Below are 26,235 nucleotides of genomic sequence, written 5' to 3'. Positions count from 1 at the left end.
AAAGATTTTTGAGAACCTTTGGTGGAAGAATTAAGACTGTATTACATGGAAATGAGGGAAAAGGGGAGAGTTTTGCAGGCTGCTGAGAGGGGAGATGTGGTCGGGAATTGAGGCACCTTATGGCAGCCCGAACTCTGCTCTGGCCTCCCTCAAACTGCTCTGAACAGCTACAGTCAGTGACATATTTTGCTTTACTTCAGGATTGTAAGATGTGAAACTTTTTCTATTTAAAAATACTGGTAGGTTGTGCTGAAGCTCTGAAAAGGATTTTAAATGGCCATAGTGGTACATGATTGGGGATTTAGATGTCGCGGCTGGATCACGAAGTAGCGCTTCTCCTGCCCAGGCCTTTCCCTGTTTGCTGCTGCTTTGCCGCCCTTATCTTGTAGCAATATCGGAAAAACCTGCCAGTGAGGTTTTGAGCCGGCTTGTTGGGCGAGTGTGGGCCACACCTCCGCTTCTCACGGCCGGAGCTCAGCCCAGCCCAGCGCAAACCTTCAGGCGGGCCGGCGGCGGAGCGCTGCGGCCGGGGACTGTGCTGGGTCTGCGGGGTTCCCCGTCAGAATTCCTGCGGCGGCAGCCGGGCGTTTTCCCCATGCTCCATGAGGTGCTGCGGGGCCCACTTCCACCCAGGGTGCTGCCTTTTCTGGCAGCGGTGCTTTTCCAGAGGAGGGAGAGGAAAGAGACCGGGTTCTCTCACTGGCGGGTAAGACAAGTCGCGGTGCTGTCCCTGAGGTGGAATTCCCTAGCCCGGGTGCTCGGGGGCGACTTCCTGTTGCTGCTGCACCTCGGGAAAACCAGTTCTGCACTATGGCGGGAATTAAAAAGTTTCTCGTTATCCAGACTTTCCTCTTAATGATCATGTTAATGGAGATTTTGGGCTTTTGTTAAATTTAGGGTCTGCTGAGGAAATCGAGAGCAGCTGTGTGTTTCCTTAGCTTGTGGGGAGCAGAATCGAGCTGATGCCAAGTACTTTTTTGGGAGGGAGAGCCCAGAATGCTGCCCTTTTTATCAGTGGAGACAAAAATCATGCTTATGTGTTTTCTTGCAAAATAGCCTTGATTACGGCTGCCTTTTGTTCTGCTTTCCATCTTATCCTACAGGGATTAATGTTCTAAAGTAGACAAAGAGTAATGATGGTTTCTAATGCAGTGCAACCACAACAGATAAAGTGGTTTTTTTTTAGTGGTCCTCTAACTGGAGTTAAACAATTTCGTATTATAAGATGGTCAGGCTAGTAACCTCAGTTTGAATTCAGCTGAATGTTTGTGGAGGAGCTTTTGGTGATCACCTTTGTCATATCCTATCATGCCAACCCCTCAATATACAACTTAAAACTGAGGTGATCATTAATTGTCACGAGACAACTTGCTGCTTGTATGGCCTTCTGCACCTCTGCTTGCTGTGTGATAAAAATAAACTTGACTTTTTAGTATTATTATTTAGTACTTAGGAGACCAGGCTAGAAGAGGCTCATGTTAACCTTCATTAACCTGTAAACCACTGAATATATTTTGCCTCAGGCGCTTGCCATTTAAATAAATAATTAAAAAAAATCATTACTTAACTAAGTTTTACCTGCTGTAGGGAGAGATTTTTACACTGACTAATTGATAACAATTGAGCAAGGGGTGGGGCAGTAGATCACCCTTTGTAGATAATTTTACATGATCAGACTGCTTTATTTTTCCAGAATTTAGCCTTAGATTCACTTCTAAAGGCAAACAACAATAAACTGAGAGTGAATCCTGTATTTCACTGCTGTTGTGTTAGTGAGCTGCTCGCACAGCTCATGTCCTGGCTAAGTGTGAGTCCTGCCTGCCAGAAGACCGTGGTTCTTAGGGCTGGGTCTGTTAGTTTCCTTTCACAACTGCAGATGTATAGTCCTCAGGGAGGAGGGACAGTGTAGGGGGTGCCCAGGAAAGCCAGGGTTTTGCTTTGGGGTTTAAAAGCAAACTTGTGACACTTTGGCCACAAGGGAGGGAGTGATGTGCAGCAGTTTTTCTTTGGGAGCTGGATCAAGATGGGGAGAGACTGCTCCATTGGTAAACTGAACATTTCTTTGAGCTACCTAGTTTTCCCAATAGCTGTGAACACGAAATATGTCTTAGCAGTAGTGTTTCTATTGGCTGGGACAGCATTTTTGTAATGAATCTGGCAGGCTTATGGTGAGTTCTCCGCATGCGCTGAGACCTGTGGAGTGGATCCCAGCACTTATATCCCACTATATAAAGGCAGGTATCCTGGACTATATGAAAGTACAGACTGCAGGGTCCTGTAGTTGGGATGACTTGTTTCAGTCACTTCCTGCTGCAACAGCATCTTCAGTTTAGATGAAAGGTACAGACAGTTGTTTGCAAAGTTAAGTATGTGAAAATTCAGCCTTGTACCCTCATTTTAGGATTTAAGATTTAAAGGGGACTTTTCTTTCTTTGCTTCAGATGCACTCCTGAGCTCTGGAAAAGCAGGGATTCTGAAAAATCATTAAAATGCAAAGCAGAAGTTCTCTGCTTGCATCAGTCATGTACATTGTTGCTGTCATGTAGTGTGGAACAGGTAGAGCTGTCATCAGTATTTGTTGCCCATTTCCCATACAGATTTCTTGCCTGCCTTTTCCCTGATCATTCAGATAGGGCATATCTGTTCCTTCTATTCCTCATTATTCTGCAAGCTCACCTGGCAGCATGCTATGACCTTGTTGTGCCTTTGCTAAAAGATACGTACAAAAGGCATATGAGGAAGTTCTGGCATAACTGATTGCACAGGCATGGGAGCACAATGAAATTTCTGTTGAGTTTTATGGCCCTAAATTATGATCTGGGTGTGGAAAATGTATCCTCAGCTGTGTAATGACCGGCTCAAATTAAAGGTGTTAGAGACCTTTGGAAAGAAATGTCTTTTGCGCATGTAAGTACATTTTTTACAGATGGTGTGCAATAAAAGAAGGATAGGCTACCTTCGTGGTGCTCTGTTCTTGCTCTGGTAGTGTCTGATTTCCAGGCAACAGCCATGCTATGTGAGTGAAGATTGCTTTCACAGCCATGAGGGTGTGATTATGTAGGTTCATGTCTCAACAAACAAGAGTTGCAGCAACTTTAGGAGGTCGGTGAGAATAACATACACAATCTTGAATTTCTCTCTGTAATCTATTCCCCAACTTGGGGAAGTAGAAAGGTGGTCAGCCTTTGCCTGAGAAACTAGTGTCAGGGGTTGAATAAAAGGAAAGCAATTAGGAAAGGTTTAAAGAGGAAAGAAACTAGCATCTGAAGGGCGGAAGTCATAGTGAAATTCGCTGTGAAGGTATGTCCTGTTCACAGAAACCAAGGAATGAGTATCTTCAACATGTCATTTCTGCAAATAAGCATTCTTAAGTTTGGTAACAGTATAACTGGAGTTTATTTGCACAAATTTAGTTTAGTTACCTGCATGTGAGAAATTTTAGATGACTCAGGCAGTTTTTGCTCTTTGCTTGTTGGTCAGGATGGATAGTGATTGCTTAATACAAGAAATGTTCAGTATATTGTGTGTGCCTTGGTTTTATTGTATTGTTTAAACCCTGTTTTGCAGAAGCTGGCAAGTATCTCCAAGAGAGGAAAAATAAGGAAAACTCACCAAGCATGTAAATGCTTAACAAACATAGTATAATTCCATTTATCAGATAAGGAATATTTAAGAAGAGTTTAACAATTCAGGATTCACTGGTTTCTGTGAAATCTCAGTCAGTGATATGTAGACCCTACATTTTTATATAATATTTCAAGAATCATAGAATTAAAGAATTTAGGTTGGAAAGGACTTTAAAGGTTATTTTCTTCCAACCCCCCTGTCATGGCCAGGGACACTTTCCACTAGACCAGGTTTCTCAAAGCTCCTGCCTGGCCTTGAACACTTTCAGGAATGGGGCATTCACAGCTTCTCTGGGCAACCTCTTCCAGTGCCTCATTTGTCAATCTGCATTATTTTGTTGTAAGGGAAGATCCTGTTGAATTTAATTGTGATTTGTGGGTAATGTAAGTGAATACTTAGCATATCTAAAATTAAACACTCATCTCAAAGCCAACCATGTTGAAAATTGTGAATGTGAGATAATGACCACTTGTGAAAAGCATTTTGAAAATGTGATTTAAGAATAGGAACATTCTTAGCTGGCCAGGATTTTGTCATAACTGATGAAAATGAGGCCGAGTCCTATTCTGTTCCTGAGCCTTTCACAGTTACTTCTGTGCAGTCTCTGTATAAATCACCTCAAGCTGTTCTTTCATGTCCCCTGCCCTCCCCCCACTTCTCCTTCGTGATATTCTAGGATCTAGTCATACCTTTTTTTTTTCCACTTCACATCCTGGCATTTAGATACTAATATTAATTTCCAAAAATAGTCTCTCAGAAGCTTTCAAGAGTAAGGATTACATTTTTATCTGTGCTGCTAAAGTGACATGCACGTTTAGAATGCTGATACCAGTTAACAGTCTAGAATGAAAATTAATTTAAGATTTGTCTTTTCTTACTCAAACTGCCATGAAGTGTTTTGGCAAGAAAGTGCATTGTTGGTTTTTTTTTCTCACTGTAAACAACATGTGCCTTTTATGTCTTTAGATCCTGCTCTTTAAGATTCTTGCCATGTCTGCTTTTACTCAAGCATTCATGTGCCCTTGGCCAGTGCTCTTAAACTAGCTGCTGTAAGTGTTTGAGCAGCTTTAGCACCTGTTTCTCCCTCAGCAAGAGTGTACTAACAAAGCAATTAAAAACTGATCTATAATTAGTGGAATCCCTAAATAAGGGGTTTATTTTCTGAAGTCCATGAGGAGTTACCCTAAGACATAACTCACTGCATTGCCAAAAGGGAATTGAGTTTCCTTCTAGGCTCCTTTAGTTGTCCTCCAGGATACTCATATTGCTCTGTGTGTTCCCAAACTGATTCATTAGTAGCTTATTTTGGGCTGACTTGTTCTGATCCATTTCTCTGGTCTAATACTAGTGTGGTTACAGAACAGGCATTGCAATTGAGCTAAATGCTCGGCTTTTTTCTCTTTTCAGTGGGAAAAGCACCCTTACTACAACCTAACAGTCAAAGTCCTCCGAGCCAGAAACATCAAGGGTACAGATGTGTGTAAGTATTTACTCAAGGCAGTCTGAAAACATATTGTTTCCTTGGTGCATACCTCTAGCACAGAGAGCATTGTTAAGGGAGCCTCTTATCAATACATATTGCATTGCCTTTCTGTCTCAACAAGAGCTTCTCATGTAAAGCTTCTCATGTAATCATTAGATATATAATATAAAGTATATTACATATATTTAAAAAGCTTTATGTGAGGCCAGTCTGCAGGTTAAGCAGCTGCAGCTGTTCTTACTTTGCAGAACAAGATCAAGTAAGTCCTGGTAATGTTTTACTTTCCTGCTCCTTTACTCCCTTTGCTCTCTGTTCTGCTGTGGCCCATTCTGTGTTCCTGGATTCAGCCTTCTGGTTATAGCAAGTTTCACCCTTGCTCCTGCTGGACAGTCTTCCTGAAGCTGGAAGCAGAGATCTTTAATTCTAGCATTCAAATGTTTATTTTCTCAGTTGTAGTATTGCCTTATTTGTTTGTCATTGCAGACTTTAAAGGTGGTTGACTGATTCTGAGATAAACTGATGTTTATCTCTTCCTGGTTTTGATAGCATGGTATATATTCCCTTCCATTTACACACCTGTGTAAAGATCTCAGGGCTGTTTGGGGCATTTGGATCTTTAAAACCCATTTATATTAAATTACTTCAGATTAAATCGAGTAAGGTAGTCTGCCTTAAGTTTATATCTGGCATCCAGCATCGAACTATTTGGAATGCCAAATAGATGTTCAGGGAACAGAAAAGCCTTCTGGGAGGCTGAGGGCTAGAATCATGTTGTGAAGAGTTCTTTTCTATGGCCTGTCTATTCAGCTGGAGTGAAGAATGGCCCCCATATTTGCCCCTGTTGAAGGGGCCCTAAATGGAAGAAAAAAGGACTCTGAGAGAATAATTTATTTTCAGGGAATGGAAACAGCCCAGCTCCTGGTCAGACTAAATAAAGGTGTGGCAGTGGTGGATGTTGTCTCCTTGGACTTCAGTAAGCTTAGGCTCTTTCAGTGGTGCCCAGTGATAGGACAAGAATCAGTAGGCAGCAGTATCTGCAGTAATCTTGGTTTGTAAAGTTGATCTTCCTCATTTTAAATAGTAGCCTTTTTTATTAAGGGCTTTATGATTTTGATGAACCAGAAAAAAGAAATATAGGCACCTAATACTAATTTTGCTTCTGTTTAAAGACATTTATTTCATTAAAGGCTTTTGTTTTAGAAGTCCAGCCTCAAATTTGCACTTTTCCATGATGCGATGAGATCTAGAAAATGAGGAGCTCATGGGAAAGAGTATGTTTGAATAAAGTTTTTCTGCTGTCTGTCTGTCACTCTCTGCTGTAGTGTCCAAGGCAGACTGCTACGTGGAACTAAAGCTGCCCACTGCAACTCCCAGTGTCTCTCGAACTCAGGTTGTTGACAACTCTGAGAACCCAGAATGGAATGAAACTTTCCAGTATCGAATCCATAGTGCTGTCAAGGTAAGGACACTCTGTGGGGCAGGTTGGACTACTGTATTTTTGTACTGGCTTGCTTTTGATGCTTCATTCAAAACCAAGACTTCTTCATTAACCTCAAAACTAGTTTTGCTTGTAAGGTGTCAGTTGTCTTCAGTGGTACAAAAAGCTGTACTATGTGTGTCCAGTGATACAAACTGCTGTGGTTAACTGCTCTCTCATATGAATTGCAGCTAGAATTTTCCATCAACATCCTTGTGATGCATCTCAGGAAAAGGAAGTTACAGCACTACCCAGTGGAGCTCAAGGAAATTCCTTGATTAAGCAAGTTTCTATTTGATGTTTGCTGCTTCTTTCACAGGAACTAAATTTCTAATCACTGCCACGTAGATCATTCAGTCAAGTTTTACTGTCACTTCTGAGGACTGAGAAAACTAAATTCAGACTCTTGGATAGAGACTGTTTATCTACTATCTGTTTAGGACCTAATACAGTTTTTAACATGGTCTTCAGGTTGTCAGCATTCATTCTCAAAGTAGACACTAATGGTAGGGGGAAGGAAACTGTACTTTAAAAGATCAGTTTTAGTGGAGCACTATTGCTTTCAATAACATCCCAGGCAGGAATAAGGTGTCTATTAAAAAGAAATTATCCCCCTCACTGGAGTACCCTTCCACAGTGTTTGGTGATGAATGTGGAACGGTAATTGATGTGACTGGTTAGGAAAACTGAAAGCTAAACTTTAGAGTGTGGGATCTTTTTCTTTCCCTCCAGGCTCATGACGCCTCAGCCTGGTTACTGTTGGAGACTGCCAGCCTTGAGAACTAGCTGCTGCAAGGATATTATTTGGGTCCCTTATGTCCTCACTGTATCTATTTCAGTTTCTCTTGGATTTACCATCTCTGAGACAGTGCTGAGCAGGAAGTGATTGGTCCCTGTAACATCCTGGACTAAATCATCACGAAAGAGTGAAAATTGTTATTCCCTTCCTTAGGCAAATCTGTGCCTGCAGCTGGTGGAGAGTATTGCCACATGAGCTCAGCTAGGGTGTCCCTCTACCTGGGAAGCTGACAAAATGCTTTAGCTAAATGGTGTCAACTGGGAGAATGTTTTGCGTAACTATGCTGAAAGCCCTGCTGAAAATAATGAATTTTCCTTAGGATTGGGAAAGGGGTGTCTAATGTATACAACTACCTGAGTTTGTCAGTGTTTCTGCCCCTTCATCTTAGGCTGTTTGTTTCTGTTTGCTCTTAGAACATTCTGGAGCTGACTCTGTATGATAAGGATGTCCTTGTCAGTGATGAGCTCACCTCTGTTGTCTTTGACCTGGGGGGCATGAGGCCGGGCCAGCCCCTGCTGCGCACCTTCAGCCTGAACCCCGAGGTGAGCCCCTGGCTGCAGCTCCTCCCTGCACGGGCCTGGCAGTGCTGCTGCTTGAGATGTCTCTGGGGACAAGGCAGAAGGGGGGAAAAATCAATCCACTGCTGATGACGGCACATGTGGTTTTACTGTCAACTGAGATGGTTCCAAGTTCTCTTAGCAGCTTTTTGTGTTCCACAGGCTTTGGGGTGCTCCAGCTAAATAAAATTTGGGATTACTGCTGTCTTTCAGGAATGTTAAAACATCTTTAAACGGAATTCGTGTTTCATGAGACGTAGAGGAGCATAAATTGGTTTTAAAATGAAAGGCATTTGCAGTCACTAATCACTGTGAGGACTGTCTTAGTTTTCATCATCAGTTTGCAAAGAAAAAGTTTATTGCTGCAAAGGTTACCTCTGTATCTAATAAGTCAAAAGCCTAAGAGAAGCTTATTTTCTCTGGATTATGTTCAGTACGTTTAACCTCTGCTTCATGTGGATGGTGTTGGTGATCGGCTGCTCTTACGCAGTGCTCAGCTGTTTGTGGACTCGCAAGACAGCCTGTTTTATGTGGATAAATGCCACATCACCAGACTGATCTATTTTGTAATGCCACAAACACATTGCCACAATAGGTCTGGATTAAAGGTGAGCTAATGAAGTGTTTTCTTGAGAAATTGGGCTTCAGTACTGTTGGTGTGGTCAGAAGCAGACTAACTGGTGTGCAGTTCACAGGGAAGTGTTGGGCAGTGTCGCAGGCATTCCAAATAATTTATGATCATGGAAAGAGGCTTAGTAATTCCATTGTTCCCACTAGCTCTGTCCATTTGCTGAATGCTTAAGTCATCTTAATCTGTAGTTGAGAGACTTGAAATTTCAACATCAGCAAAAAAAATTACCCAAATCAGCTACTACTTTATTACTTTAAAAGCTGTGTTAGGTCTGGTATCAAATATTTACTGTATACCATGGGAGGAGAAAAGACTGGCTGGAGCAAAGTCTGTAGAGGACAACAAAGACAGCAAAGACCTAAGAGTGCAAGCTGCTGAGATAAGAAATGGGAAGAAGCCCAAAGCCTCATGTAGAAGCTGTTGCAGAGATGATGTTGCCGTGGTTTTTGAGCCACAGGAGGATTTTTCTCTCGTTAACAGAGTAATGGATCTGAGAGAGAACTCTCACTTCTGTGCATTTGTATGTTCAAATGTAGATGTGTCTGGTTGTACAGGACATGTCCAGGAGAAGAGGAATATTTAAATGCTACATTTAACCATTTCAAAATTTAACAGGAGCTTTTATAAAAGGAATAAACCCAGTTATTTTGACAGGAAGTTACTCTAACCATGTAACAGGAGAAAAGCTTAATTTCTTGGAAAAATGTCTCTTAATTATATATTCAGGATCAAGGCTTACCAATATTCACCTTTATTTTCGAAGGCTAATGAAGAGCTGGATGTAGAGTTTTTCTTGGAGAAATGGTGAGTCTTACCTGACGAGCTGAATGAATTTGTGCTCTGCAGATCTGTTGTCAGTTGTTTTTTCTGTGCAGATATAGTCCTGCTCAGAAGAAGGATAATACTTTTTAGTTCTCTGTGGTGATTGAGTTGATTCACTAATGGCTGACCAAAATTATCCTTAATACTCAAGTCACCAAAAAGTTCTGGGGTACTAAAGAAGAAAAAAATATTTCCTGGGCTTCATGAGAAGTAGCTGAACAATTTATGGATTAGTTATTTAGGAGTGGAAAGTTTTCAGGTAACCTTGCAAAATACACAAATGTATACTTTATGTATCTGATAATCTGTCTAAGTTCAGCTTTTCTCTAGATTATCCAAATAACTGAGATGGGGAGATCTTATAGCACGTCCTTGTATTTGCAGACGACTTTTTTTCTCCAATTTTTCCAAGACCCCATTATTTTGTGAGGGGGAATATACTTGGTATTTCCCTGGATCTCTCAGTATGAGGACCTTTTCACCCCACTGCTTAGTCAGCCAATTAGTTTGTAAAGTAGGATGAAGCAAATTAAAACCAGTTGTCACTTATAATAAACCTCTTGCTGTCACAGCTCAGATGCCCCTACAGAAGTGTTGACCAATGGAGTCCTTGTGGTGAGTACATGGAAGCCAGAATCATGTGTGTTGTGATTTACTCCTGAAGAGAAGTTTTTAGTAGCAACAGGAGAAGGCTTGTTGAGTATTACATTGTACTTCCAAACAGCTCCTGTTCTCTCAAAAATCTACCTCTCTCTTTTTCAATTTGTTGATTTGAAAATCTTCCTCAATTTTTAAACTTGATGGCAACTTACAGAAAGCTTCAGTGTTTTGTTTTGAGGTTTATGTTCGTTTGTTTCTTTTTCTCTGTAAGGTTGCTATAAAAATTGTAAAAAATGTCTTTAGCAGGCAAGTGAGTCTTGAAGATTGTACTGTGTATTCTAGACTAGATGCTGTCCAGGAAAAGTTTCTCTTCTTGTTTTAACAAACACATTGTTTTATCAATGCCATTATTAAGTAGGGGATTGCTCCCTGTTCTTTTGGGTTAATCAATCTAAGAAAAGAAAAATCAGTATGTAAGACATTAAAAATAAGTGTTTCTGTATATTTTCTCCCTTGAAAGAAAAGGGACTGGAGTGATTTTTTTTTTTTTTTTTTTGGTAAGGAGATAGGGATAATGGTTGAAATGAAGAGTTTTAATTTTTATTTTTCCCCATGAAAATTGGTGGCATTTAACAACACAGTTCTGAAAACTATTTCATAGGAAGGAACCTTTTGTGTTCCAATTTCCCTTAGCAAGTCAGTCTTAATTCAAGCAGTGGACTAGTTTCTTATCTTTTAGGGCAATTGTGTCCAAATCAATCTTTCATCTACTGTCATAGAGGGTAAACTGATGGCTGAATGGTGTGAGAGACATAAATTTCATGAGGACATAGACAAGCTGGGACAGAAATTTATGAAGTGCTTGCTTGGATCTGAACAGGTTCTGAATAGGTACTGATGCATACATTTAAAAAAGATTAAAAAAAACTAGAAAAAACCCAGGTGTTGATAACTTGTTACTGTGAAGTACTGGTTGTAAAAAAACCCCAGTTCCTGGAACAGAAGGCGTGAAAAAAGAGCTAATAATCCTGTCCTACTGAAACAAGAGCTAATAATCCTGTCCTATTGAAACAAAACTTGTCCTTTATTTAAAACAACAAAACAGTGTCTAATTTTTTTGACAGTTTGCAACTGTAAACCTACAACTAATATAGTAGGTGAATTAAGCTTCAATAAAGAAGTGAACTAAAAATTGTATGACCAGAGATGGTTTCTTTTTTTCACAGGTTCATCCTTGCTTGTGTCTGCAAGGCACTGTCAACAAAGAGGAAAACATGAAAGAAAACCAGCAAGGTTGGGCTGCCTGGGGAGTTTAAGTCAGGACTATTCTTCAGCATGTTTGTTCCTTGCGAGAAAGGGGAGGCTTGATTCTCTTTCTATACAGTGCATTTTAATTTACTGACTACAAAGTTGACTTTTGAAGTCAACTTTGCTTTTATTGTCAGTAATTAATAATATTGGATATTTTCTGCCAGGTACCACGCAACAGAATTATGCTTGTGTTTTCATGGTCTCAGCTACACTTAATAAGTACTTGATTTTCAACAAATGGCCCCTATGGTCTAAAATTCTTTTTCTCATGCACAGGGTGCTGTGAGGTTAAGGTGTCTGTCCCAGGGGCATATCAAAAGCAATTGTCTATCCCTTGGACACCAGACAGTGAGAAAGATTATGGAAGCTCATTTGTCTTTCATGTGGATAAAGAAATGAGTCCAGAACTGCAGGTGGAGTTGGAGCAAACCGTATCTGTCCTACAGGTAAGCATCCATGCTGAGTCCAAAAAGCTTACAGAGAGGTAATTTTCCTCTGTTGTTGTTTTTTGCACACTACCATATTTTTGTTGTTGCTGTTTCAAAAATGTCAGACTGTGCATTGGAGCTTTGACATGGTGTAAGGAGGTGAAATTACCATAAGAGTATATGCTCCCCAAAGATGTTTAACCTCTGTTCAAACTCAGGGATTAAGAAAATGTTACTCTGCACATGCTTGGTGCATGTAGACATCTTTACTTTCACCTTTCGGGATACTCTCTAGGAACTCTTTTCTATTAGAAGCTTGTAGATCAGTTGCCACTTGCAGAGGTTTATTTAGCTTTGTCTTTTAATTTGCAGTTTCTCCAGGTACCCATGTAGTGACTGAATATTCGTTCTCCAAAAGTGAGAGCAGGGGAACTGTCTGTTCTATGGTGTTTTTTATCCCCACAAGGAATTGGGTAGAATGATTGCAAATGGTGATCTTGACTACTCCAGAGGAGCTGTGCAGAAGAGGACACAAAGAAGTGTTTGGAAGAGCAGCTTTGCCAGGGAGTTCATTAGGCAGCAAACATGAACTGAAGAGAGACGTCTGGACTTCTTTTGCCAGGCAAACAAAAAAGGTCAACCATGGAGACTGCCCCATGTGGTAAACCTCAGCCAAGCAAGTCTGGTAGCTAGCAGAACATACTTCTTCAACAAGTGTGTTCTGCTAGCTTAGACCACAAAAGTCTTCAGTCTGACCTTTTATCAGATGTAGGAGACTGCCAGGAACATTGTGGTGTTATTTGCCCCATATCTTAATGAATGTTATTTGCCCCTGTTGTGAGGACAGTGACCTTAGAGGGTCAGGATGCAGGACAGCAGTTGTTGGTCAGAAGACACCTGAGAAGTCTGTGGGTAGTTCCTGGTCTGACTTGAGTTCTTGGTGTGGAAGGGTGACAGCCTGTTTTTTCTCTACGGTGCAGTCTCCTCCCAAGGACTGAGCCCTGTGCTTGGTGTGTGGGCTCCAGCCCACCTGGAGGCTCTGTAGGCTTCTGTGACCCCCTGATATAAGGGGTTTTAGTATGCCTCTTTTCATTTAGGAATCTGCACACAGCTCTGTATTAAGAGATCTTGCCATTAGTTGCATGGCAGAAAACTCAAATATTTCCTGGCAAGCTTTAATTTGCTCTTCTTCTGAAGTTTTTTTTAAAATACATACTGCCATATATCCCTAAAGTGATTATGTTTTTTCTTATTTTGTGGTATTTTTTATGTATGTCTAATGACTGCTGCCATTTTTGGTATCTTTTCTAAATCTTGCTTGGAAGACAAAACGCAAGTTTGTGCGTTTTCTGACAAATGCCAGAACATAGCTATTTTGAAGATTTTTTTAAAGATTTTTTAATTGCAGCAGAGAGGTATGTAAAAAAAAAAGGCAATACAAAAACCCCTAAAACTAAACCAGACAGCAACAAAGAAACTATTTGAGTGAAAGAAATACCCCTACAAAGACCTGTCAAGCAGAAAGCAGGATGCCCTTGAAAAACCTTGGACTTTTGGTAAATATTCAGCTATAGTGGTATTAAGAATTGTTTTCTGTTTCAACATATGAAAGTCATATCTTTTTTTAAACTTTTTTCCCGTGAATCTCAAATAAGTTTTTGTTTTTTTTTTTTACTAGGATGGTGTGAACCCTGATATTGAAAAGCATACTACAGTTCTGGGATTGGGGACTGTACCAGTCAATTCCCTTCCTATTGGAGAAAAAGTTGATAGAATAATTTCTTTGGGACAGGTAATGTCAATATTTTGCTCTTGCTTTAATGTGCATGAAATAACCTTTTCCTCCACTGCCTCTAGGTGTTTGGAAAGTTAGGCAACCTGTGGTTCTCAGGATTGCTGTTTTCTTGGATGTCTAGAATGAAGTAATGAGATTACTCAGTGCAGTTCTTCCAGATATGTTTTCATGGTTGGATCTTGCAAAATGAAGTATTAAGTTCACCCCTTTTCAAAGAAAAAAGTCTTCTCAGTGTGTGAAAGAAAAATATCAGAGGAGGGGAAAAACAAGACACATGTAGAAGAAATAATTTCTTTCACATTGCCTTCTGAGTATATTTTTGGTTTGTGCAGAGACTGATAAAAATGTTGGAAACAGATGCAAGGAAAGGTGTTCCACAGATGCAGATTTGTGGGTGAGGAGCTGTTCTGGATAGCTGATGGTGACACTGTTGATGTAATAGCTTCTATTTTGTAGTTCCACCTGTGTAATTGCTATCAGTTTCAAGATGTGTTCTCTCTTTTCCCAGGGAAAAAGTTTGGATATGAGTTTGAAAGCAGAAGAGTGGTAAGTGGGAACCCCAAAGTCCTCTGAAAATCAGGAAAGGCTTTTATTCTCATAGTAAAGGAGCTGAGTGAGACTCTCCTTGCTGTTCTGGGGAGGTCTGTTCACTCCATTGATCTCTTGGGATAGGTTAAAGAAAAATATATTGGATGATTTTTTTGATAATTTTCTGAAGGCTGTGACTGTTCACTTTGCAGATACTACCTATTGGACTGGTGTCAGTCCTGCTGACATCTTTACAAATTTTGTATTCCTAGTGCTTAAATGTAAAATAGCTGTTGGTGTAAATATTAAGTAGTTTTGTCAGGCACAGGTACTTCCCAGAATATGTGCAGTGATGTACTGAGAGATAGGAAAGGACATTTCTGTGTGTGAGGAGCTTGAACTATAAAATAGGGGAAGGATGCAAGAAATAAAGGAAAAGGAAAAAAAAATAGAAAACCAAGAAGTTGGCTTGTAAGTTGATAGGGTCATTTGGTATCCAGTCATCAACTGATGATCCTGCTCCTGTTTTACAAACTCATAACAAGTTAATTGGTATTCAGTTGCCTCCTTCTGCCTGTTTAAGTTCAGAATCCTCAGTCTTGAAATCCCTCTTCCCCATATTTCATATTCATGTTGATACAGTGATATCAGTTGCTACTTATACAATCTTCTTCACCTGCTAAGAATCTTTTCCTCCTTTGTGAAATTCCTGAAGCTTAATCTGAGTACTGTTTAACAGATGCTTCCAATTTAAATATTAAAGAAGAAGGACAATATGGAGAATTTAATTTGTAATTCCAAAAGGTGTTGTACAAAATAGCTGGTATATACATTAAAATTTCACCTGATCCAGTTCAGATCTGCACCTGGATTGTGTGTTCACAAAAATTGCTTTTCCACACTGATTACAAATCCTCCAAAACTTCAAGGTTTTTTCCCTTAACATCTATTTCAGCACTTGGGATCTTGATATACGTCTGGGTTTTGATCTCTGTAAAGAGGAGAGAGAATTTTTGGACAAAAGGAAGAAAGTAGTTTCTGAGGCACTGAGGAAGACTCTTCGCTTAAAAGAATCCCCTCCAAAAGATGAGGTATTGAGCACAGTCCCGTGGTGAGATTGGTGAAATTCTTTAGGCTTGGTTGATAATTAGGCAGTGTAGGAATCCTTGCTTGTAACCAAGAAGAAACATGGTTTGCATTCGCTATGGTGTGAGACAGATCTCTGGTACATTTCAGTTCTGAAGTCTAAATGTTCTATTTCTTAAATTTTAAGGGGGGGGGTGTGTTCTGGAGAACAAAACGTTGATATTTCAGTATCAATGTTCTTTACTGGAACACTTGTATCTTAGGCTTTGGACTTGGAATTGCCATGAAAAATTTTGTTTCAGAATGTTTAAAATTAAACTCACACCGCAGGAGTAGGTTCTTAATTGCTTATTTGAGGAAACTTACATCTACATATCCTGATACCTTGCTCAGTAGTATTTGACTGCTGTTACAAGAATAATTACCTCTTATATGTGTATTGTATGAAAGTAAATGTGTGATAATATACGTAACAATTTCAGTAAGTGACTGTCCCTAAAATGACTGTGCTATGCTTTATTGCAAGCAATATATTTCAATTACAAAATAGAGAAAGATGTTCAGCTTGAAATCAAACCCAAAATTACTTGTAATGTAGATGGAAATAGAGGTTTATATTTGTATTTTTTATTCAAATGAGACTGAAATGGGATTAGTTCTGTAATTTATTGGCAATCAGAAGCCCATGGTTGTGACTCCTGAGTTTGCTGTCTGCAGGTTCCAGTCGTGGCAGTACTGGGCTCTGGAGGTGGGATGAGAGCTCTGACATCGTTCTATGGCAGCCTGGCTGGGCTGCAGCAGCTGGGCCTTCTGGATGCTGCCATATACCTCTGTGGGATTTCTGGCTCTACGTGGTAAGCTACATACAGTTTTGATTCAGAAACTCAGAGGTGAAATGGTAGTGTTGATGCAAAAAAAGGCTAAAATTACATATTTAGGCATCTGTAGGCAGACAGCATATCAAATATTTTACCAGTTTTCATCTGTGAGTTCTGTTGGGGATCCTGAACAGTCTAAGAGATCCAGTATCATGTCCAACCCATACAGCTACTGGCTAAGATGAATCTGCTGCTTGTGCAAGTCTGACCGATGCATATTAGAGTGTATTGTATGAACGAAACTGCTGTGTAGTACCTCAGAGCACTGACTTAAAAACCTTCCTCATTCCCCTACTCTTGCCAAGAAGATAACTGAGGTGATGCAAGTCACTGGAAACATGTCCATGCAGGCCACCACGTCATCACCTTCCAGAATGGCATAGAGGCTGAAGAGAGGCATAGCACTGTCTTGCCCTGTGGTGGACTGCAGCAGTGTGCTGAAATATTAGCCATGGTTAGAATGTTTCAGTCACTAGGTTCTTGGAGTTTCTGGTGAAGTCATCCATTGTTTTTGTGAAACAGTTTCATAGAGGAGTTGTGCAACCTGACAGTGTAATCCTTCTTCCAGGCTTTGTGTATTAAATTAACTCCTCTGTACCTACTTTTCCTGCCCCTTTTGATTCAGAGACACTTCCAAACAAATGTAGGCATCTGTTAGTACAGATGGTCCAAACCAGCTTCTCTATTCAGACCTGTCTTCTGGTGAAGGTCATGGCATCTATTGCTGGTTGCTGCATCCTTGCCATCAGCCAGCGTATCATGGTTGTTTTGTTCTGGAGTTAACTTGCGTTAGTGGACTGGTTCATGGGTGCTAGCATAGGATGCTTGGAACATCTTTGGAAGGCAGGCTAGCAATGAGGATGAAAACGTCCTATAGTGTCATAGTTTTCAGTGTGTCAGGGTTTTCAGCACAACTTAGAGTTCAGAGATCTTCTATTTGTGGATTCTTCACTCTTCTGTTAGCTAGGCTTCTCAACTGCTGCAGCACTAATTATAACCAGCTAAACCTATTGTTTACACAAGCGTCTTTATTACTGATTACATTAATAAAAGCATTTTCAGGTGTTTATCAACACTGTATCAAGACCCTGACTGGTCACAGAAGGACCTTCAAGATGCAATCAGAAGAGCTCAGGGTACTGTGTCCAGCAGCAAAGCAGGGGCATTTTCCCCAGAACGGCTGAAATACTACTTCCAGGAGCTGAATACAATGGAGATCACTGGACGGAAGGTTTCCTTTACAGATTTGTGGGGCCTTATTGTGGAATATTTCCTGCAACAGAAGGTAAAAGAATCCATGTTTGGATGTGTACTGCTGTTAATCTTTCAAGTGGGAACTCTACCAACCCGTGTGTTTAGAGTCAAGAAACCAATTGCTCTCCACCTTTGTATAGGTGGTGCTGTGAAATAAACATACTATCTTCTTCAGTGAAGAATTTTTAATTCACATGGATCAGTGTTACAGAAAAATGCAGTGTTTATTTGGAATGACTGATATTGAAAGAATAGCTTTTGTACTGGGCAGGTTAAACCTGACCAAATGATGTTGGTTTTGCATAATGGAGTTACTGTGCAGTATTTTCTGTGTAATTGAGATTGAAAATCATAGGGATAGCTAGTTTATTAATGACATTAGACATTATAAATATACAGCTGCAGAAATATTTTGGATAAATCTAACCATATACCTGGACAGTGAAGAGGAAAAGGGATTTTGAATTAGTAGTGTTGTTAATCAGAAATGCTAAGCAACAGCTACCAGTTATCAAACCATGGGTACAGAATTTACCTGACTTATGTGGGTTCCTCTTTCCTTATGTGTGACCAGGAAGATCCATCAAAGCTCTCTGATCAGCAAGAAGCAGTGAAATGGGCCCAGAACCCTTATCCTATCTATGCAGCTGTCAATGTGAGACCCAATATGAGCAGTGGTGACTTTGCAGGTATGAACATGGAAATTTATTTTTGTTTGCTGAAGTCCATAAATTTATTTCATCTGTCGAGTTTCTTGGGTAGTGAGCAGCTGCTAACAGGAAATATGGCACATGAAGCAGTTGGTAGTGCAAGAGACAATAGGAAATTGATTGACAAAGTATTATAATCCTAGTAGCAAATGTCTTCATTGTGGCTAAAATGAAGAAATGAGTTTCAGAACTGTTGGCCACTCCACACGTTTTGACAGAAGTTGCCTGAAATTTTCAGGAGCTGAGAAGATTCCTTTAATACATGTGTCTGTATCTGAATCAAAGAATTAGAGTCCCTGGTGATAAGGAAACCACTTTCTTCTACAGTCTCAGATTAAAAAAAATTATGTAGGATTCATGTAAAACGATGGATTTGGCACCTTGTAATATGCATCATCAAAATTGTATGTTTTAGTGGCCTCAGTTCTTACAGTAAAAACATAAAGATCAGTCCTTCATTGAAACTTTAAATATGATGCAACAAGTTGGGATAGATGAGTGAGACAGGAATGCAAACTCTTGTGTCCGTCTCTGTACCACTAGGGGACTTGTCTATTTTATTCTGGGGGAATGTGGGTGTATTGCAGTGAATTCAATTTGATCCAACCTGGCAGAGTTCAGGAAGCATTTGGATAATGCTTGCAGATGCATGCTGTGTTTTGTTGGGTTGATCTGTGCGGGCCTAGGAGTTTGACTGGGTGACCATTTTTTTTCAAGTCTTTGTGGAAGTCTTTCAAGCACTTTGAAAGTGCTTGAATGGGGCACTTTCATAAGCAGATAATGAAGTCTGATGCAGTGGGTCAATCGAGTTTTCAAGCCAGTACTGTAGTAGTTTCTGGGAGATGGTTTGTGGTGCAAAGAAAAGCTGAGAAAAATAATGTAGCTTCCATTTTGGATGGAAAAGGGAGCTGTCAAAATGGATTAAAGTAAAATAGGCAGGTTATTTGGGTAGTAACAAAATCAAGATGGAGCAAGATGGAACAAAGGCCTTCACAAGAGTTTTTGTTAATCATATGTACATAGAAGCTAGAGAAGAGGGGCAGAGAAATCCATAGTGATTGTGAGAAGTGGGAGGAGGGTCCCTTCTCTCTCCCTTGTGTGAACAGATATCAGATAAATATTTTCACTCATGTTTACTCTGAGATGAGTAAATATCCTGTTGGCTTGTTCTTAGAATGGTGTGAGTTCACTCCCTATGAAGTTGGATTTCGCAAATACGGAGCTTTTGTTAGAACAGAGGATTTTGACAGTGAATTCTTCATGGGACGGCTTGTCCAGAAACATCCAGAGCCCAGGATTTGTTTTCTGCAAGGTATGGTCTTCTGATAATGATTGAATTATCACATGAGGAGATGGACATGAACTTTGCTGCTTTGAGGATTTACAAAACTCAAGTCCATGCCTTTTTTCCCTTCCAAAAGAACTTGAAGAAGTGAAATATGTCAAATCTTTCTCCAGATCAAATCTTTCTCCAGAGCTTTAGGTCCATAGTTGGTTCATAGTGTTACAGTCTGATGTCCTGAGTCTCCAAGATGGCTCTATTACAGCTGCCTGTTGAAAATGCCTACTCTTGGTCTTCTTGTTCTCTTACTGTCTTTTCCATGCTTTTCTCTTGGAAAATTTTCTGCATTATATTGTAACATTGTAATTTGTCACATGATTAACCCCAGGTTTTTCACTCAAACTTTTAGAATAGTAGGGATCAAGTGACAGCCCTGTCCCATGAAAAATGTCAGGTGAATTAGAGGCCTTTTGGTTACGCTGTGAAAAACTTTGCGAGTGTTAAATTCTTCCACATCTCTCCTGCAGGAATGTGGGGCAGTGCCTTTGCTGCAAGCTTGGATGATGTCTGCCTGAAGGTGGTTGGTATAGGACTGAGCTTTCTAGATTCTTTCAAAGATGTTATCAAAGTCGTAGGTAAGAACATACATAAAAATAGTTGAATTTTTCAAAAGATGGCTGATTTTGTAGTGATCACAAATAATATGATGCAAAAATGTGCTGAATGTAGTTTTCAAGATTAGCACAAAGGGTGGATTGGGGCGGATCTCTTTTATTCTGTGTTACTCCCTTTGATCACTCCTACAGTGAAGAGAGAAATTGCTTCTTTAGTACACTTCCTCTTCTTTTTTTAAAAAAATCTCTATCTGACGTTGACTATGAATTTGGGCTTTTCCTGGGAGCTGTCTTAAACACATATTAAAGTGCAGCATCATAATCCTAAGGAGAGGAAGAATAGAAGCTGGATTGCTAAGCAGGAGATGGAAAAAGAGGCTTTTAGTTTCCCCCATGGTCTGCTTTTTGTAATATTTCATAAGCTGGTTGTATGCTTATTAATCTCCATTGTTGATTACAGTGAAGAGTAAGTGTTTCGGAGGCTGGGACTTGTACATGTGCATAGTTATGGCCTTATAGTTAATATTGGAAGAGGAGATTTTTTTCCTCTCCCTTTCCAGCTGTTTCCCCAGCACACCCCACCCCTTTTCTTTTGTGTAGTTATAAATGCTACTGTGTGCAGTTGACTGGTTGTCTTATGTGGCAAAAGTGGTTGTCACTTGGTAACAAGGGTTTCTTTGTGTGGGTTTGAAATTAATGTGGGCAATGTTTTATGAGTAATGCTTTTCCCATTAAACCATGCTAGTAAATCACCCAGTTATGTAGTATTAATGTCATTTAAATTTCATTACAATTCCCTTATTAGAGGACAAATTCAGCCTTCGGACAACTGGTTAAATATTGTAGAAAAAAGTATTTTGTGTATGCTCTGCATCCTTGTGTGACTTCTGCAGATGACTGCCGAAGATTCCATTTCCGAGACCCAGCACGACTGAAGACTCGCCTGGTTATCCCTGGGGGCCCCTTGTTACAAACTGTTCAGGATTTCTTCAAGTCCCGGGTCACATATGGGGAAACCTTCAACTTCATGAAAGGATTGTATCTTCACAAAGATTATGTTAACATCAAGAAATTTGTGACTTGGGGAGGTAAAGGAGTTTATGTGTATCTGACTATAACAAAGTATTAACACACAGTATAATATCCCAATGTCATGGAAGACAAGTGAGCTTGACTTTGTTCTGTTGAAGCCAGGGAATATATCCCTTCTTACGCCATGGCAAAAATTTTGATCCACTGTATTTGTTCTGTCATATAAGGCAAACTCATCATCAGACTGTATAGGTCTGTCTCAGATGAAGGTGCATGTTGGAATGTCCTTTTTCTTCTTATAACACTGATATGAGCTTTGTTTGTTTCTTCTGCCAAAATAATGTGTAATGAATCAATATAGTTACTTGTGTTGCTTGGAGTGTCTTACAGGTACTCATGTGGATGCCTTTCCCAACCAACTGACTCCCATGGAAGAGAGCTTGTATTTAGTGGATGGTGGCTTTTCCATCAACTCTCCCTTTCCTTTGGTACTTCAGCCAGAGAGGGATGTGGATGTTATCTTGTCATTCAATTTTTCCTGGGAAGCTCCATTTGAGGTGCGAGATGTAGCTGAGCATTATTATATGAACATAAAAGCACAGAATCATATTCAGTGGCAGCAGATCTATTGAAGCTGAATACAAACACTAATGCACAAATGAATGAAAATAAATGCTTATATCTTTCATATCACAGAATGGTTTGGGTTGGAAGGGACATTAAAGATGTCTCATTTCAACCATTCTGCCATGGGCAGGGACACCTTCTGCTAGAGCAGTTTGCTTAAAGCCCTGTCCACTAGCCTTGAACACTTCCAGGGATGGGAAGTCCACAACTTCTTTGGGCACTGAGCCAGTGTCTCACCACCTTCACAGTGAAGAATATCTCCCTAATACCTGATCTAAACCTACCCTCCTTCAGCTTAAGGCCATTTCCTCCTTGTGCTATCACTACATGCCCTTGTGAAAAGTCACTCTCCAGCTTCTGTAAGCCTCTAGTACAGGAAGGCATTGTAAGGTCTCCCTTGTGCCTTCTCTTCTCCAGGCTGAACAGCCCCACCTCTCTCAGCCTGTCTTCCTGTGAAAAGAGATTTCAAATATGTTTTTGCTATGCTTTTTCCTGTGAAGGTCGTGAGAAAATAGAGAGTTGACAATTCTAAGAAGATTCAAAAATTTTCAGAAGCCTAAACAGATTGTTATTTTCTGTACATACAAGTGTTCATTATTAAGTGCAGAAAAGTCAAGGTGAATAGATTTAGAATAGCAAAGCATAAAAAATTTCAGCTGCAATGTGTTGGTGTTTGTGCAGTTCTGCTCTTCTACCAGCCAGAGAAATTGTTTCTGCTGATTTGAAGCTGAGTTTGTCACTTTTTTAGTTCAAGTCTCTTTCCCTTTGGGAATTGTAGTTAGATGCTCTTAGAAATGTTGCTTGTGTTCTATTGCAATTATCTCTTTTCTCTGAAAACAGGTTTTAGAGCTGACTCAGAAATACTGTGAAGAGCGGGAAATTCCTTTTCCAAAAATCAAATTCAGTGAGGAAGATGAAAAGAAGCCAAAAGAGTGTTACATGTTTGTGGATGATAACAATCCAAAGGCTCCAATTGTAATCCATTTCCCACTGGTTAATGACACCTTCCAGAAATACAAAGCTCCAGGTAAGCAAGCTGCATCTTAGAGCACTCTTCTAACAATTCTTTGGGTGTGCTGATGGGGAAGATTCAGTGAGGTCAATGTTTCTGTTTTCATTCTTTTTAATATTACTCTGTAACTGTTAAATTGTTACTTACATTTAAGACAGAGTCAGTTTCTACTAGTTTTTTGAAGGGTACGATGAGAGAAGAGGCTCACAACCCAGCCAAAAGTGTTTGTAGTAAACTACTTGAATGTTCATCTTTTAAGACTGGTATTTAAATTTAAGGGGCAAGGTACTCTTGGGGCCAGTTGAGCTTGAGGTTTGTCTTTCATTTTAGTGTAGAGCAGCGCTTCCAGGGAGAATTGAGCTTTATATTCCTCATTTTGAGCATAATAATCAAAGATGAGCATAACAATTTATCACAATGAAAATGTATTTTGGTACTGTATTTTGGAGCCTAGTGAAAATAGAAAAAAGAAAATATTTTGCCCCTTCAGCTTCCAAACATTTTGGAAGGAGCTGATACCTCTGGGGAGGAGCTTTGGGAAAAGGTTAAGTTTCAACAGAATGGTCTCTGATATCCTCCTAGCAGAATTCAACTAAAATGATTCTACCACAGCAGAGGGGTATTTGTGATTTTTTTTTTTTTTTCCTTTCTTGGTGCAGGAGTTGAGCGTGAGTCAGAAGAGGAGAAATCCTTTGGTGACTTTATCATTGAGTCAAAGGATTCCCCTTATCGTACACTAAACTTCACCTTTGAGCCATATGATTTCAGCAGGTTAGTGGAAGTGAATCGCTACAATGTTCTGAACAACAAGGACACTCTCCTCAAAACCCTAAACTTGGCTCTGCAAAGGAGGAAGCTGAAGAAAATCATCACCAAGTCAAATACATGAGCAGTTTGCAAGGCTGAGGATACAGGGAGGCTGCAGTGTACACGGAGCCGTGAGGCTCAAGACAGAATACTGGAAGTGAATGGCTGGAAACTGTCTTCTTTGGGAGGGAGTAGCACACTTGACACTGGAAACTCATTCCAAGTTATGTGCTCAGATGAGCACTCAAGGGATGTGCAGCACAACATGGATTTTGCTTCCTCGTGTGAGGAGGAGTGAGGAATTACCTAGCTCAGTGTCTCAAATCACGGTGGCTGGTTCCAGATGATTCTGTACGGCTGTCTGAACCATTCAAGCATCTGGGGAATGATCTTCTGGACTACTGAGAGATGCACCTCTTTTTATCAGAAGTGTGTTTGTGTTTGAGGACACAGATTCCTTCTGTACTTTTATTGCTTGCTTTTGAACCTCCTTTCATGAACTTCTACAATTTACATCATGTTAAAAAGAGCTCCACAGATAAAAACTACACACTGAGAAAGAAAATGTCTCATTTTGCTTTCAACTTGTTACTGGCTGATGCCCATGTATTTCAAGACTAAACAGTCATTACCTGCTTCTCATTTTGCCATTCATGGTTTGAATTTCCTTTCTACCCTTCTCAAGGTTTTTGATGGCTTTTAGTCTCCTGGAAATTCTATACAGAGTATCTTATTTTGGTAAACAATTTTTTTTCAAGGAAATAAATATTTTTTATATTTAACAATAAAAAACACATTCAAATGGGATTTTGTTTCTACTTCCTATAGTTTGATCAGCATGAGATGATGCAACTATGATGAAAATGCCGTAAGTCTCATCTTCCTGTGTAAGAAGAAGGAAGGCTCCTCTGAAGGGTTTGAGTTAGATAATTTTTCCTTAGACTTCAGCTTGAATTCACTCAGACTTTGGTTCAAGTAACTTTTGTGTCTCTGTATTTTAGAAACATCAGTAGACAAGGTAGGCACACCTTATGAATGTGGATGAATAAAATCATGTCAGATGCTGCTGTGCTGTGGGATGGCATTCACCTCACTTTGTGTGAAGCCCAGAGAAAAGTACTGAAATATGCAGTTGGAAAATATGTGATGCAGAACAGTGGCAAGTGAGGCCTGTTACTTTTAAGGCTTTTGCATTGAGCTGAATGTACTGATTCTGTATTTAAAACTGAGAACAGGAGGTTTGTCTTATGAAATGATGCAAGGGCTTGTAGATGGGTATGATTCTTAATACGGGTTTTTTATATCTTTCTCTTTTAATAAATACTAGTTTTGCTCACATGCTTTATTCACAATTTTTCTTATGTAGACTTGTCAGAGACAACAAGGTTGATAGCTTGCTGGTAAAAATCAGGGGCTGAGCTAAGAAAGAAAACCTTGTATTTACTGTTTACTACAGACCACATAATTAAGGGGAGGATGAGCAAGATAATACCAGTTACTTCCTAAAGAATCTTAAAAATGTGGCAAACCCATTTCAACTGAGAAATTGAAAGTGACCAAGGTCAAGAACAGTGGTTTTTCCTATCATAGTAAGAGTTGAAAGTTATGCTGGTGTATTCAGCTGACTCAAGCTGGAATCACAATCACCTTGCTTTAACTGTCCCTAGAGCAGGATAATTTAAAAAAGAGTTGGTATAAACTTCTTGGTTTTAAGTTGGACTAAGTGAATTACCCAGGTACTTCAGCCTCTGATCTGACCAACTGTGATTACCTTGGAAAAAGAGCACACTGCCTGCATCTGCAAGACCATCTACTCACATCAACAGGTATTACAGGTAAATTAATCTTCCTTTTGTGGGGTTGCTAGATTGCCACAGACAAGGATGATTTTACATTCACAATAATACAGGTTTCTTTTCCTCTGCAGATGATGCCCATGTTCTATGTAGCTGATAAGCTCTAGCTCAATCTTCTTTTCAAAGCTAAGTGCTTAGCAACTAAGATTTTGTAAGTTCAGTTGTTGATGCTATTGTATAAAGAAACAATTCTTATATTTTTAGAAGAAAATACTTTGAAAGATTTTTATAACAATTCCTGTTGTGGATTTTTGAATCCTGAAGTAGTGAAGGAACAACATAAAATAGCTAATGGGATATCATACTCTAGTAAGAAAACAGTGACTTCCTATAAAAATATCTCATATTTTGTCTGCCCGTGGAGTTTCCAAGGCAAGCTGCTCTGTGGCAGCAGATGTTCTGACAGCATCTCCAGTCACTTCCCTAACACAGGTCTTATTGTTTCTGTGGTGATTCTTAGAGGAATCAAACTTAAAATGCAAGTGCCATAATGCTGTGAAGGTAAATGGTGTGCTTCTTTGTTAGGTTGCTCAGGGCAGCAGCAGGTAAATAGGAATCCAGGGCAAAGAGGGAGCAGAATCTTGTGATGGGGTAGCAGAAAGGGCAAACCACTGGTGGCCTGCTGCTGAGTGTGTTTAAGCCAGTTCTGTGGAGCCGAAGTCTTAAAGGTCTCAGTGTCCTAGAAAAAGCGCTGCCTGGGAAAACGAAGGAGCATAGAACAAAAGGTGGTGATGTTTTCATAGGGATGTTGTACCTTGGAATAAAATTGTTGAAGAATTTTTTCCATTTTTCCACTATCTCCAAATTTGTTCATAGCCAAGCAATGTTGTTACGTTGGACTTAACTTTTTTCTAGGTCAGTGCACAATCTTTAGAGTCTGTCAACTCCAGTAGATGAAAAATTTTTCTGGAGCCCCACCTGAATATATCAAACTGGGACAGAAGTATTGCCAGCTCTGTTGCTTTTGATGTGGCAAATATTGCACCAGGTTAGACTTTTAATCACACGTTTGTGTTCAG

General features: G+C 39.9%; 1 protein-coding gene across 1 annotated transcript; it reads left to right on the top strand.

Annotated features, from left to right (window-relative positions):
* The first annotated feature begins 585 nt into the window (after positions 1 to 585).
* PLA2G4F (phospholipase A2 group IVF) lies at positions 586 to 24,145 on the top strand. The gene is made up of 20 exons (XM_066321248.1): positions 586 to 706; positions 5,035 to 5,107; positions 6,433 to 6,569; positions 7,800 to 7,928; positions 9,338 to 9,378; positions 9,969 to 10,011; positions 11,223 to 11,289; positions 11,584 to 11,753; positions 13,414 to 13,527; positions 14,039 to 14,076; positions 15,014 to 15,149; positions 15,862 to 15,998; positions 17,085 to 17,307; positions 17,851 to 17,965; positions 19,161 to 19,298; positions 19,796 to 19,903; positions 20,776 to 20,970; positions 21,305 to 21,471; positions 22,382 to 22,568; positions 23,213 to 24,145. The coding sequence occupies exons 1-20, from the start codon at positions 596 to 598 to the stop codon at positions 23,440 to 23,442; spliced, it is 2,559 nt and encodes an 852-aa protein (XP_066177345.1). The 5' UTR covers positions 586 to 595; the 3' UTR covers positions 23,443 to 24,145.
* Positions 24,146 to 26,235: the final 2,090 nt, after the last annotated feature.

The sequence above is a fragment of the Sylvia atricapilla genome, chromosome 6, assembly GCF_009819655.1.
Source record: "Sylvia atricapilla isolate bSylAtr1 chromosome 6, bSylAtr1.pri, whole genome shotgun sequence".
Lineage (NCBI taxonomy): Eukaryota > Metazoa > Chordata > Aves > Passeriformes > Sylviidae > Sylvia > Sylvia atricapilla.
Note: the sequence above shows the minus strand (reverse complement) of the source record. Positions and strands in the feature narration are given on the sequence as shown.

Excerpts from the sequence above, each read along its gene's own strand:
- PLA2G4F (XM_066321248.1), top strand. The coding sequence starts at position 596 with ATGCTCCATGAGGTGCTGCGGGGCCCACTTCCACCCAGGGTGCTGCCT. Across the intron at positions 17,308-17,850 it reads AATATTTCCTGCAACAGAAG|GAAGATCCATCAAAGCTCTC; the intron begins GTAAAAGAATCC and ends ATGTGTGACCAG. Across the intron at positions 17,966-19,160 it reads GAGCAGTGGTGACTTTGCAG|AATGGTGTGAGTTCACTCCC; the intron begins GTATGAACATGG and ends GCTTGTTCTTAG.